The 12,910-nt window shown below is 35.7% G+C and overlaps 1 protein-coding gene across 1 annotated transcript in view; it reads right to left on the bottom strand.

The window, feature by feature from the left end:
• LUZP2 (leucine zipper protein 2) overlaps positions 1–12,910 on the bottom strand; it is a 464,145-nt gene that overhangs the window by 85,128 nt on the left and 366,107 nt on the right. The window contains exon 8 of the mRNA XM_087855355.1: positions 1,912–1,986. Coding sequence (XP_087711481.1) covers positions 1,912–1,986 — 75 coding nt within the window. The remainder of the gene's footprint in view (positions 1–1,911; positions 1,987–12,910) is intronic.

Genomic DNA, 12,910 nt, shown 5'->3' with positions numbered 1-12,910 from the left:
TATTGTTGAATACATACTGATTTAGGATTGTGATATCTGTCTCCTGGAATGATCTGTAATTATCCATTTGGAAAATTTTAAGTCATTATCTCTACGAATATTGCTTCTGTTTGTCCTTCCTTTTGGGACACCAATTATAAATACCTCAACATTTTTAAAATTGATATACATTTCTTATTCTCTTTCTGTTTACTTTCCATTTATTTGTACTTTCCCTAAGTTAGTATAGGCATTTGATATTAATTTTCCTTACATTTTACTTGTCTTCAGTTCTATTATGTCCAATTATCCAATCTGCTAGTGAACAAAGTTAAAAGTCTCAATTACATGCATTATATTGTTCTAATTCTAGAATACCTACTTGATGTTTTTAATAGACTCCAAGTCCAGTGAAAAATTTTATCCTTTTATGTTTTGTTTACTTTCCTCTATTGTCTCACACACACACACACACACACTCAATCAATCAATCAATCTTTGTGAAATCTTTGTTTTCTCATTCCAGTGTCTGAATCAGCTTCAGTTACGCTTTTCTTGGTTTCTTTTTGTATATTGATCAGATTATTGTAGTCCCTCTCCACATGTCTATAATTACTTTTATTACATGTCAAATATTGTATATAAATGAAACAAAAATTCTCCAGAGGATACCTTCCACAAGAGAGGGTCTACCTTTCCAGTGGTAGACAGAATGATGGCTGCTAACTCCAACCCAATCAAGAACTGATCTCAGTCAGGGGATGTGTCGAAGTCTTCGTAAAATGCAGATTATTCCTGGGTGGCCTGTTCCCTTGACACAGACTTCCCATGCTTTTGACTGAGAATAATGTGGTGTTTGTCTTCTCAAGTCCGAAATACTGTGATCGATTTCTCCGATTCAGTTTCCTGTATTAATATGTGCTAGATATATGTTCTCAGTATTACAGAAAATGACACTGGATGTTTAATATGAGTGTGAGTAAACAAAGAGATTATTTTAAAGTCACTCCACCCTTTTGTTCTGAGTGAACTAAAGAATAAACAAATGTTTATTTCCTATGATTTTATAAAGTTGATTTAAAAATGAAAAAAAAGAATGAGAGGCATTAAGAAATTTTGCCACATTCCACAATGATTAAGCAAAACAGTAATTCTGAATCATATAATCAATTTCTCCCTCTCTACTTCCTTCTCCATATGCCAGCTGCCTATTCTCCACATGTGCCTCATATGAAGAGCACTGAAAGGCAAAGGTCAGCATCAAACAGGTGTTGTGGTTTATCCTGAGCATACACATTTGTAACACAATGAGAGATTAATAAAACCAAAATGAATTACAGGAGGTAAAAAGCGGTGAAGAAAGTCTTTTGGAATTAGTGGTGATGGTAGCACAACTTTGTGAACTTTAAAAATGTGACTTTTATGTTATGTGAATTATATTTAAGAAAAGCTGTTATAAAGAGGGACTGTCACTCCCTCTTGCCTTATCTTTATAGGAACAGAGTTGGTTAGGAGGGCTACCTTCTTCTTTTATGATTCTCCCTCCAGAACTCTGATTTACGATGTCCAAAATGAAAAGTGTCAATGACTACTTCCCTCTGTTTCATAACTCATTCACCCAGAGTTAATCCATGGCATCTTTGTTGGTGCTTTAGAGCATGTTTATTCATGGTGTTACAGAACAAATGTACCAGTAAGGTGGAAAATGAAAAGTCATGAACTCGTAAGGCTCAACCTTGAGTCAATTTACTGTAGCGGCAAAAATGGGGAAAGATTTGGGTTCCAAAGGGAATATCAAGCACTCATGAATTCTACACACATCTTTCAGGCACAGCATCTGGAAGTGCATCAATAAATCAAGTGAATCAATGGGTCTATCCTAGCTTTGTCTGCGAAAACTGCAATTATGAGGACTCGGAGATGTTAACTTACCCGGTCCAGAGCTGCTTTCTCCAGCTCATTTTTGGCCACAGCTAATTTTCGTTCCAGATCAGTAAGTTGTTGGGCCTATAACATGAAAGAAAGGCACATCTTTTTAGTAAATTCCATAATGTCCCTGTTCACTTTAAGCATCTTTCATTCATTGCAAAGAATAAAAAAAATACTTTGTGAAATCTACTTAGAATTCAGGTTAAAAATACTGTATTACCTTTGGTTAAGCTTCAGAAAATGGTGTGTTCGGGAATAATTAATATGTAGTAAATTCTTCACTGGACCAAAATATCTAGTTGCAAAGTTCCAGCTCCAGTCCCTGAATATACTTTGACATAATAAATCAGTTATGCTTCTAGTTGTTCTGGACTGAATTATAGTCCCCCAAATTCCTATTTTGAAGTTCTAACCAACCCCTTCCCATGTGGTTGTATTTGGAGACAGGGCCTTTAGGGAGGTAATTTTTACAGACTACAAAACATTGGAGCTTGGTTTGGCTGCACCATCCAGTCTTGCTTCTGGAGCTGTGCCTTGCTGTTTTCCTCAAGAATTCTACTTAAATTGAGCTGGATTATAAAGGATGACATTAGTATTGTATATAACACAAAAAGTGTCTTTTTTCGGGACTGGAGGAGATTATGTTAAGTGAAATAAGTCAAGCAGAGAAAGACAATTATCATATGGTTTCACTCATTTATGGAACATAAGAAATAGCAGGAAGATTGGTAGGAGAAGGAAGGGAAGAGTCAAGGGGGGGTAAACAGAAGGGGGAATGAACCATGAGAGACTATGGACTCTGGGAAACAAACAGAGGGCTTCAGAGGGAAGGGGGGTGGGGGACTGGGATAGGCTTGTGATGGGTATTAAGGAGGGCACATATTGCATGAAGCACTGGGTGTTATGCGCAAACAATGAATCATGGAACACTACATCAAAAACTAAGGATGTACTGTATGGTAACTAACAAAGCATAATAAAAAAATACCCTTATATTTAGGCATTTTCTAAATCTCATCTATGTTATTTATGCTTATAATATGCATGATATGGTAGTAAAAGAATAATATGATAACAATGATAACATGATGGTAATGGGCCTAAACTCTCTCTATACATATTCATTCCACATAACAACTCTGTCTGATACATGGCATTGTTTCTATCCTTCTTAAATGAGAAACTGAGATACAGATTTATGAAATACCTTGCTCAAAATCACACAGCTGGGCAATAACATCTGGAATTCAAATCTAGGCAGCTTGCATCCATAGCTGGTCCTCCTCACCACTAAACATATGAATGTATATAATCTATTTGTAACTAACAAATACACATATATTAAATGACATGTGCTCAAAATTTACTGATGACCTTTAGATTAAAAATGTTTGGAATCTACTCAGAAGTTTGGAGAAATTTTGTGTGTTTAAGATTTTTCTTCCAATGAGGATAATAATAAAGTTATAAAAGAAATGTTCTCAAGTACTCAGTAGGATATACTTGGGTGGTGAAAGGGTAATGATAGGATTGATTTTTTTATGTATGATTCAATGTATCTATTAGCATATAAGAAACGCATACTCCCTGCTCAGCAGCACTAACCTAAAAGATGTGGATAACAGTCAAGAGAGCCAACACAGTCAACCACACCACCATCACCATCATCTCTACTTTCCACTTTACCGTAAAGTTAGGAGGCAGAAAATCAACAATTCCTATTTGCTTCTACTCAGCCTCAAAAAAGTAGGAAGTTGTAGTACCAAGATTATCTTTGGCCATCAGATTCTTGGATACTGTGTCTGCTCATTCAACATTAATAAGTTGGGAGTGATACTGACAGGTGTGGAACTGAATGGCTAACACATGCACAAGGACCAAATTTAGACCTTAAATTACACAGGAATATAGCTTAGAATAACATCTGGTTATAAGTGCTATTAAAAGTTTTAATATATCAAAGTTACAAAGTTCAGGAAGACTTTCCATTGGGAAATAAGAGCAGGCATATATAATTTTCCTCCAAATTCGAGTTTTTAAAAGTATAATATTGCCAACGTGTGTATACGTATATGCATGTAACACTAATGGCCATTTAAAGAAAATCTATCCTGGATCATTTTTTCATTATATCTTTGATGTTGATTCCCTTTTCCTCCTGAAGAACACCTACACTTTGGAGGAAAGTGGCTTACACCCTTTCTCAGTCATACATTTTAGGAGAGGTTATCTCAACACTCAGTTCCAGGGATGGGGATGTAATTTCTTAAAGGAATTCCTCTGTCTCAACTCCATAGTCAAATGACTGTGATTGGGTTTAGGCATCTAATTAACATCAGGCCAGAGACAAGAAGATATATACTGGTGGCTTCTGGAAGGAAAGTGGTCTCTCTTCATCTGAGTGAATAGACAGTATATTTTTTTCTTTCTCTACTATTAGTAGTATAGTATAAGGATGTTTAAGTCTACATCAAGGTGAATACTGGTCTTTTAACTGCATTACTGAACAAAAACGAACAATCTTTAAAAGAACATAAAATATTTATATTTAAAAGAATATAAAACCCAGAATCTCTCTAATGTATAAATGACAATTTCCAGCACAAAATAAAATCTTACTAGGTATTCTGATGAAATATATGACCCAAAGTAGCCTATGAGTCTGAGGAAGTTTTCAGCAGAGAACTACCCTTTTTGAATTTAGTTTTATGCCAGGTGAATTTCATAGAATATGTCCTATTTCACTCATTTTACTGAAAAAAAAAAAGGACTTCTTAAATATATAATGGAACTTGTATATGCATGTAGAATTGATATCAAAGAAAAATGGAGAAAAAGATGTAGGCCAGGAGGGAGAAGGTGTTTCTACCCACCCACTCACTATTTACCATTAGAGAGTAGGTGGTAGCCATAGGCAAATCATCTTTAATGCCCAGACATTTCCTTATAGAATTTTGTTCCTTACATTAGTCTTGGGAATCATGACAGCACTTTCTAGCTGCTTCCTTGGTACTCTACTTAGCTTTTTGGATCTTAACTAATGACACTTAGACTCTAAACCACACATCTAGAAATTGCAAAACATTCTGTAAAATGTCTGGAAGTTTTATTCACTATGACTATCACTAAAAATAAAGTCACTTTTGCCTCCATGAAAGATGAATCTCAGATGATTCCTTTTATACTATGCATTGGGAAGTTTCTGTGATCTCTAGAAACCTGGATTGAATATACTGCTTAGAAATATGATCTGGAAGTATCTTATTTTTCTTTACTGTTGTATTTATCTACTGCATGAAGGTAAAAACCTTTCCTAAGTTACTATGAATCAATTTTGTCTTTGTCTATCATAAATTTTCTAAGAGGCAATAACTTCTAGGAATAATGATTCCAGATCATAATATAATATGTAATTATTAATTTGAAAGAGATTGAGAAGAAATGTAGGTTATCTAACCTGTGCCTTTCTCAGGCAGGTATCATCAGCTCAAAATCCTGGATGATAAGTGGTCCTTCAAACTACATAAATAGCTTGCTGCTTAATCTTAGAAATTAAAGCTACTTCAAATAATTGTGAGTATAAATAAACAAATACTTTGTGAATGTAAATAAAGTATAAATAGTTACTGCTTCTGTATTATTGTGTTCATGGGTATTTTCATATATATATATATATATATATATATATATATATATATATATATATATATATATATTCTGTTATCTGATATTGATGTATATTTTCTTTTTATTCCCTCTCCCTGCTATTATATAATAATAAATACCATTTAATAATCATACATACCATTTTTTAATTACCAGAGGTGGCAGGTACATGACCATTCCTGTATATTACCTCCCAAATTTTATCATTAAACCTAAGAGGTATATAGTATTACCATGTTTGACAAATAAGGAAAAAAGCCCAGAGAGAATAACATAGAACTAGAATGAAGTTTTGGTTCCAAATCTGCCTGACTCCAAACATACCACACTGGGCTACTTTCACTCTAATGATTTAAAAGCTAAATTGAACAACACAGGCCGTCAGTGTATTTATAAAATAGACAGCTTCAGTCATGGTTCATGTTCAACTTCTTTCCATTTCTCTGTCCTTGTTTCTTATCCCAAGAAACAATTTTTTTTAATTCCTGCAGAACATTATTATTACTCCGTAAAAATGTTTGTGTTTGTATTCTAATTTTTTCATTATTGTTATTTCACAGATGGGTAAGTGCTTTAATCCTGCTCACCACAGGGCTCACTGTCTGGGAACATTCTGTATTATGTGAATAGTTGATTATCTCCTTTCCTGGAAAATTGCCTACTATGACGTCTCAAAAACCTTCCACCCTTCTTTCATTTATCCCAACTCTGTTCCTTTTTTTTTTTTTTTTGCTATTTGTCTGCCTTATATTCTGGTTCTTCTTCCTCTTATCTCTACCTAAAGATGAGAATGCATGGAAAACTTTGGTTCCTATTACACCTACGACTCATCTAACAGTCCTGTTCCTATATCTTTCCACACATTTTTAAATTTCTTGAAAGGTATGTCAAATTATCACATTCTTCTGATTCCTCAAAATCATCTTGCATAGAACGAAAGTCATAAGCTTCTCTGTTTATATTATTGTCAATGGTACATCGTATTGGTTTCCTATTGCTGCCATAAACAAATCATCATAAGCTTAGAGGCTTAACACAAATTTATTATCTTAAAGTTCTGGAGGTCAGAAATCCAAAATATATCTCACTAGGTAACGTCAAAGTGTTGACAAGCCTGGTTTCTTCCAGAAGCTCTAGGGTAAACTCGCTCCTTGCCTCTCCCAGCTTCCAGAGGCTGCCTATGTTCCTTGGCCTGTGGCCACAGAGCTCGAACATTTACTTTCACTGACATATTATCTTCTCTGACTGACCTTCCTGCCTCCTTTTTTTTTTTTTTTTAAGATTTTTTAATTTATTCATTTGAGAGAGATAGGGAGGGAGAGAGAGAAAGACAGAGAGAGCACAAGCAGGGGGAGATGCAGAGGGAGAGGGGGAAGCAGACTCCCCACTGAGCTGGGAGCCTGATATGGGGCTGGATCCCAGGACCTGGAGATCATAACCTGAGCCAAAGGCAGGTGCTTAACCATCTGAGTCACCCAGGCGCCTCTGCCTCCTTTTTATAAAGACTTTTGTGATTACATTGTTACCAAAACATCCAGGAACATCTGTCCATGTCAAGATTCTTAACTTAGGTACCTCTGTAAATCACCTATTGCCATGTGAGACAACACATTCACAGGTTCTGGGGATTAGGATGGAGATACCTTCACAGGGTCATTAATTATCCCATGCCCCAAACACATCGTCTTTGCCCCACTCTCAAAACAAGCCTTCTTCCCATGCCCATTCAGTCACAAATTCCATTTGTTCCATCTCTACTGCTTTTATTAGAACTACCAAAGTGGGTCCTTGTTTCTACTCTTTACTGACTGCTGCAACTGGATCATTGTGTTCTCTGCCTGTCGTCTCTACTTTTCTCCCCTTCCTCCTCCAGGAAGTCACCCTGCACACTCCACCGTATTTATTTTTCATGAACATTTATTTTAACCTGTTTTCCTTAACTAAAAAAAAAAAAAAAAAAAAAAAAAAAAAAAAAAAAAAGCAAGAAAAAGAAAAAGAAAAAAATCAACAGAAAACTGTAGTTTTTCCTTATCGCCTTTACGATAAAATACAAACTCCTTCATGTTCAGTTTGAGGCTTGCCACAGTTTTTCCTATACTATCTTTAGAGGCAATTGCTTTTCTTTGACAAGACAATCTACCCCACCCAAGCTAGGCCAAAAATAGTATTGCTCACTACCTTTGGTAATGGGAGTAGTCTAGAATGTGTTCATCCTCTTCATTTAAAGTGCCTTGAATGAAGGGGATGCCTATGTGAAGTTACACTACTTCTGTGATGTTAATTTGGAATTTATGTATTTTCAGGTTAATTATTTCAGAGTCTAATGTCTTCATTTAATTTTTTAAATTTATGTGTGTTCATTATATGTAATTTCTTCATTATATCTTTCTTCTTTTCCATTCTACTTACTGCAGGCATAATAAACCCCAGCATTTTATACATCTATATCCCTCCAAGTAAAGGACTTTCCATCTTTCCTTCTTCCCTCCCTCCCTCCTTCTCTCTTTTCTTTCCTCCCTCCTTCCCCTCACTCCTTGCTTCTTTCCTTCCTTTGCTCACATTTTCATTTATCAGATATTATTTTCAACATCCTGGTATGAGGTCCGTTACAAATAAGCACAACATAATATAAAAGCAATACCTTTTTATTATGAAGTTCACAGCCTACGGGCTTCTTAAACATTTCTGTATTCACCATTAGAACTGTCAATGTGTCTTTTACATAGTAAGACAACAAAATTATATTGGTGCTCTATTTGAAGTCACAGGCACTTTAACTTTACTGGTAGAATGACAAGTGTTTTACTAGGCTCTCAGAAGAGACAAAGAGGTATTTTGACCCAAGAGCATTGTATAATATCTCAATGGCCTTCTTTCTAGTTTACTTAACACCTTAAAAACCTTAAACACCTCAGGGTCTAACCATGTACCTGCTCTTTCTGCTTAGAATCATGGAAAATTCCCTGCTACCCTGTTTTCCCTGGTCAATTCTTACTCATCCTTTAGAAATGAAATGCTAATTCTCATAGAGATCTATTTCTGAGCTGCAAATATAATTTTAGCATTCTTGTCATATTCTCTTGTGAAATATTATATGTTTTCTTCCTATTACTTTTACCAGCTGTGATTTTTGAAATAGAAAATGATTGGAACGATATGGACATGAACGAATAAAACCTGACTCTGCCCTGAATGCTGAAACAGGGTCCTGAGCATTCCCTGCCTGACAGGTGTCAAGTAGTCAAGCAGTCCCTAAACAGCAGCACTGCGGCAGCTCCTAAGCAGGCTTGCCATACGCCCATTGATTCAGCCAGGAAAGAGACATGCGTCCAATCAGTTTGGACAGTTTATTACTCACACTGAAAACATAAGGAAGATCAGCATGGTGTTGGCACTCCACGTGTCTAGTATCACTGGATGACATCAGACCAGGACGCCATATCAAAGGCAACATATGTGGTGGGTCTCTCTCCGTCATTGTGGATCCACCTCCCAGCTACAGCAAAGCCTGAAGCTATACCCAAAGCAAGGGCAGAAGTGTATTATGGAAAGTCTCGTGCTTTACTGACATTAGGAAGGCAGATAAGAAATTGCTACATAGCAACCTCCTGAAAGATAAGGAAGCAGATAAGAAACAGTCTTGTAACAGCTACAAATAAGACTACCTGTCTACCTTTCCTTGCACGTTCCATGGAAGATCGCAACACAATCCCCCAAGACTTGGGTTAAACTACATGTGGGCCTTGCCTAAGTGATCTAAGTGAAGATGTGCATGGTTGTCAGGGTGTTATGGCGGAGCCATTGTGCTGTAACTGGTGTTAGCCCTTTCTTGCTGAATGACAACTAAGGGAGGAGAGATGGATGAAGGAGGCAATGGTTATTTACCAGTTGGTACAGAAGTCCTTTAAAGGTTGAACAATCTGCATGTCTACATTAATGTATACTGGTTATTACAGTTGTCATCTACCCATTTATCTATCTGATTGTTAGTGCCTCATTCCCTCACTAGGCAACAGGCTCACAACACGAATTGCTTCTGTTTTGCTAACCCTTGAATCAATAATTCTTAGATTAGTGATGGGTACCTAGTAGTTGCTTAATAAGTACTGGATGAACAAATGAACAAATGAGTAAATTTGACACTGATGCCCCATAATGTACTAAGAAAACAGGTATCTTAAACTTTCTCCTTAATTTGTCTTGTCCTCATTTGTGTCTGTTGAGCCCCAGTGTTTATAAGAACTCTATACCTAGTTGAGTATTTTGAAGATTTTTGAGTCCTCACTTTTCCAGCCCAATGAATGCTTTTCTGAAAACCTTTTCAGTCCATCATGTAAATCTCTTTTCTGGCAGTTAATTGGCATGACAGACAATGGCTGCACTTCCTTCTAACAGGCACAGGAAGTGATGGTTTAACATTACTGACAAGAGCGCTCAAGGGATAACAGATAAGGTTTGGCATAAAATTTTGTAGACGTCAGGATTAAGTCAGTGGTAAATATTTTGAATAGGTGTATTTTTTTCTATGTGAATCTGCCTAAATGTCATGGTCCCCTCTATTTGTGCAAATCCTCCTGCCACTCGAAGTCTGGATGAAGCCAATTGCTTTAATTTTGTTACCGCCAAAGTACAGCAGCTGCTTTGGATGCTTATCCCAAACATCTTTTCAAAATTTTCATTCTACTAAGTGAATTTTGTTGAAAGCAGCAGGACCTGAAGCATCTACATACCAGCTTGTCAAATTCCCTACTACTTTAAATCTGTATTTTTTCCCTTTAAATTTATTTTAATGCATTTTAGTAGAGACTTCTAATATATTTCCACGGCCTATTTCCCACCAGACTTATTTTGTTCTTTTCACTCGAATTTAAAAGTGGAGCCCAAAGATACAGAATCTGGCAATTAGAGAGTGAGCTAAACTCTAGGGAATACCTGAAGCCCTAGAAATGTGGCACTCACCCAGAGATGGAACAAAGACCTTGCAAACCTATGTTGATATCTCACCTCCCTTGCAATGGTATATAACATGAGCTACCTTTTTCAGCATACTGTGTTTTTTAACATATTAAATCATGCTTAGCATATGCAAATCAAGTTGTATAGAATTTTCACATTTATTTAATAGTCAAACATCCAGGCCAAGCAACTAACTGTTCCTTTCTGGTTTTATTAGATGTGCAAACAGAAGTTTATAGAGTTCTAGTAAGCTATAAATGATATGCAGAAGAAACATACTGAAAGTCAGTTCTTCTTTTTTTTTAAGATTTTATTTATTTATTTGAGAGAGAGAAAGCACAAAGGAGGGAGGGGCAGAGGCAGAGGGAAAAGGAGAAGCAGACTCCCCACTGAGCAGGGAGCCAAATGCGGGGCTTGATCCCAGGACCCTGAGATCACAACCATGAGCTGAAGGCAGCTGCTTAACTGACTGAGCCACCCATGTGCCCCTGAAAGTTAGTTCTTGATGACTCTAAAGCCTACCTTTATGTTTCTCAAATTCCTCATCTCTTAATTCTTGGCTCAAGTGTTACCTGTTTAATGAGCCCGTTCTAGACTCTTAACATTGTGAACTGCCTCACTTCCCACCTGGAATTTCCAATCCTCTATTACTCCTTACTTTTTCTTTTTCTTTTTTATAGCACTTAACTTTCTAATATACTACATAAATTATGTTTTCTGTTTATTGAGTATTGCCTATCACACCTACCTGAAGGAAACTTTTGTTCACTGATGAATCATATAAGTGCCTGGGAAAGTGTGCAGCAGCATTAGTCTCCCACCACCTCCTCAAAAATTGTTGATTAAATGCGTTATCTTTACATTAGAATATGACTGAGAAGGACTTTGTAAGGATTAGAAACATTTTTAAATGTGATCAGGACACACAGATGGTATTCAACAAAAGAATGATAATGATTATGACAATAATCATTTGCATTATAATAACTTATATTAGTAATAATAATTTATATTATTATTAAAGGGAGATGTCTCATTTTTTATAAGGCTATTACCACATAATTTAATATTTAGTCATCTCATTACCAGACCTAAAATTCTGCCCTGGCTCACTTGTCAGTACAACTGTTAAATTCTTAACACATTGATGACTTGTATTCAAATCAATTCAGGTTGATTCCACAAATAATTATCAGTTATCTACCATGTGCTAATCAATATGAAAATTGTAAGGATTACAAAGATACATAAAACATAGACTCTGCCCTCCAAGAACGTGCACTGTAGTGGAGGATATAATGCGTAAACTAACAACCATTTCCTACCTTAAATAGGGCATATGTGACAAAGGATGGTATAAAGTTCTGGTTTAAATTTTGACTTTTAGTATGTTTAGACTGGCAAGAAGAATGGAGGTTTTCTTTCCATGCTATGGAAAACTAAGTCCCCAATTCCCAGATAGGAAAAGCTGATTGAAGATCTTCTGATACTAATAGCATACATTATATTTTTTCTTTAATGCTTACATACATTTTACTCAAACTAACTAAGGTCATGACGAAATCAGCAGTACGGATAAAAGATAATTGGCTCCTGAGCACAAATCTACATGAACAATCACGTGAACTTTGTTGACTTTTTTTTTTTTAACAAATATTTATCACTAAATGTTTATAATTAGGGGTATTGGAAAGAGTCCTGAAATATAACCTAAAAGGTGTGTGTATGGTCTTTCCTTTACTAGTTAGTAGCTTTAAATTATTGACAAGGCAGGCCCTTACTTTCTCGAATCTTCAGCTTTCTCATTTGTCGAATGGTGATAACAATACCAAGGAAAATGTATGGAGTACTTACCATTTGCCAAGAATTGTGCTGGTATTTAAGTATATTATTTTTTAAAGTTTTATAACTAAGCATTATTTTTACCCTTAGCAAAACTTTAAAGAGGCCACACTTTGTATGGCCCAAGGGTATATTACCAGAATTTGGTGATTTGTACTCATATTCCTGATTCTAAAACTTTTATCTGGTTAAGACTATTTGTCTGAGGTTGTATAATATAATACACATTTTTGTTTCCAATTATTACATTGTTTTGGATTCCATTGCTTCCCAAATGATAGTAAACTGCAGTGCAACATGAAATACGCTCCCTCCATTTGACCAAGAACAAAAATGTTGAAATATGAACTAAAGTTTTCATGGGAAAAATATTTCATGAAACCTCCACAGATAACACAGAAAGAAAACCAGAAATTTTGAAATCACTGTCTCGATTAATTAATTTTTCACGTGAAAAATGTGTCATAAAAACTTAAAGCTACAAATAACTTTGGGAAGATAATTAACCTAAACTTTCAGTGGGATTTCCTTCTTAATA

The sequence above is a fragment of the Ursus americanus genome, chromosome 24 (genome assembly GCF_024610735.1).
Source record: "Ursus americanus isolate L20-20 chromosome 24, mUrsAme1.1.p, whole genome shotgun sequence".
NCBI lineage: Eukaryota > Metazoa > Chordata > Mammalia > Carnivora > Ursidae > Ursus > Ursus americanus.
The sequence above is the reverse complement of the archived record's forward strand: the minus strand, read 5'-3'. Positions and strand labels throughout refer to the sequence as shown.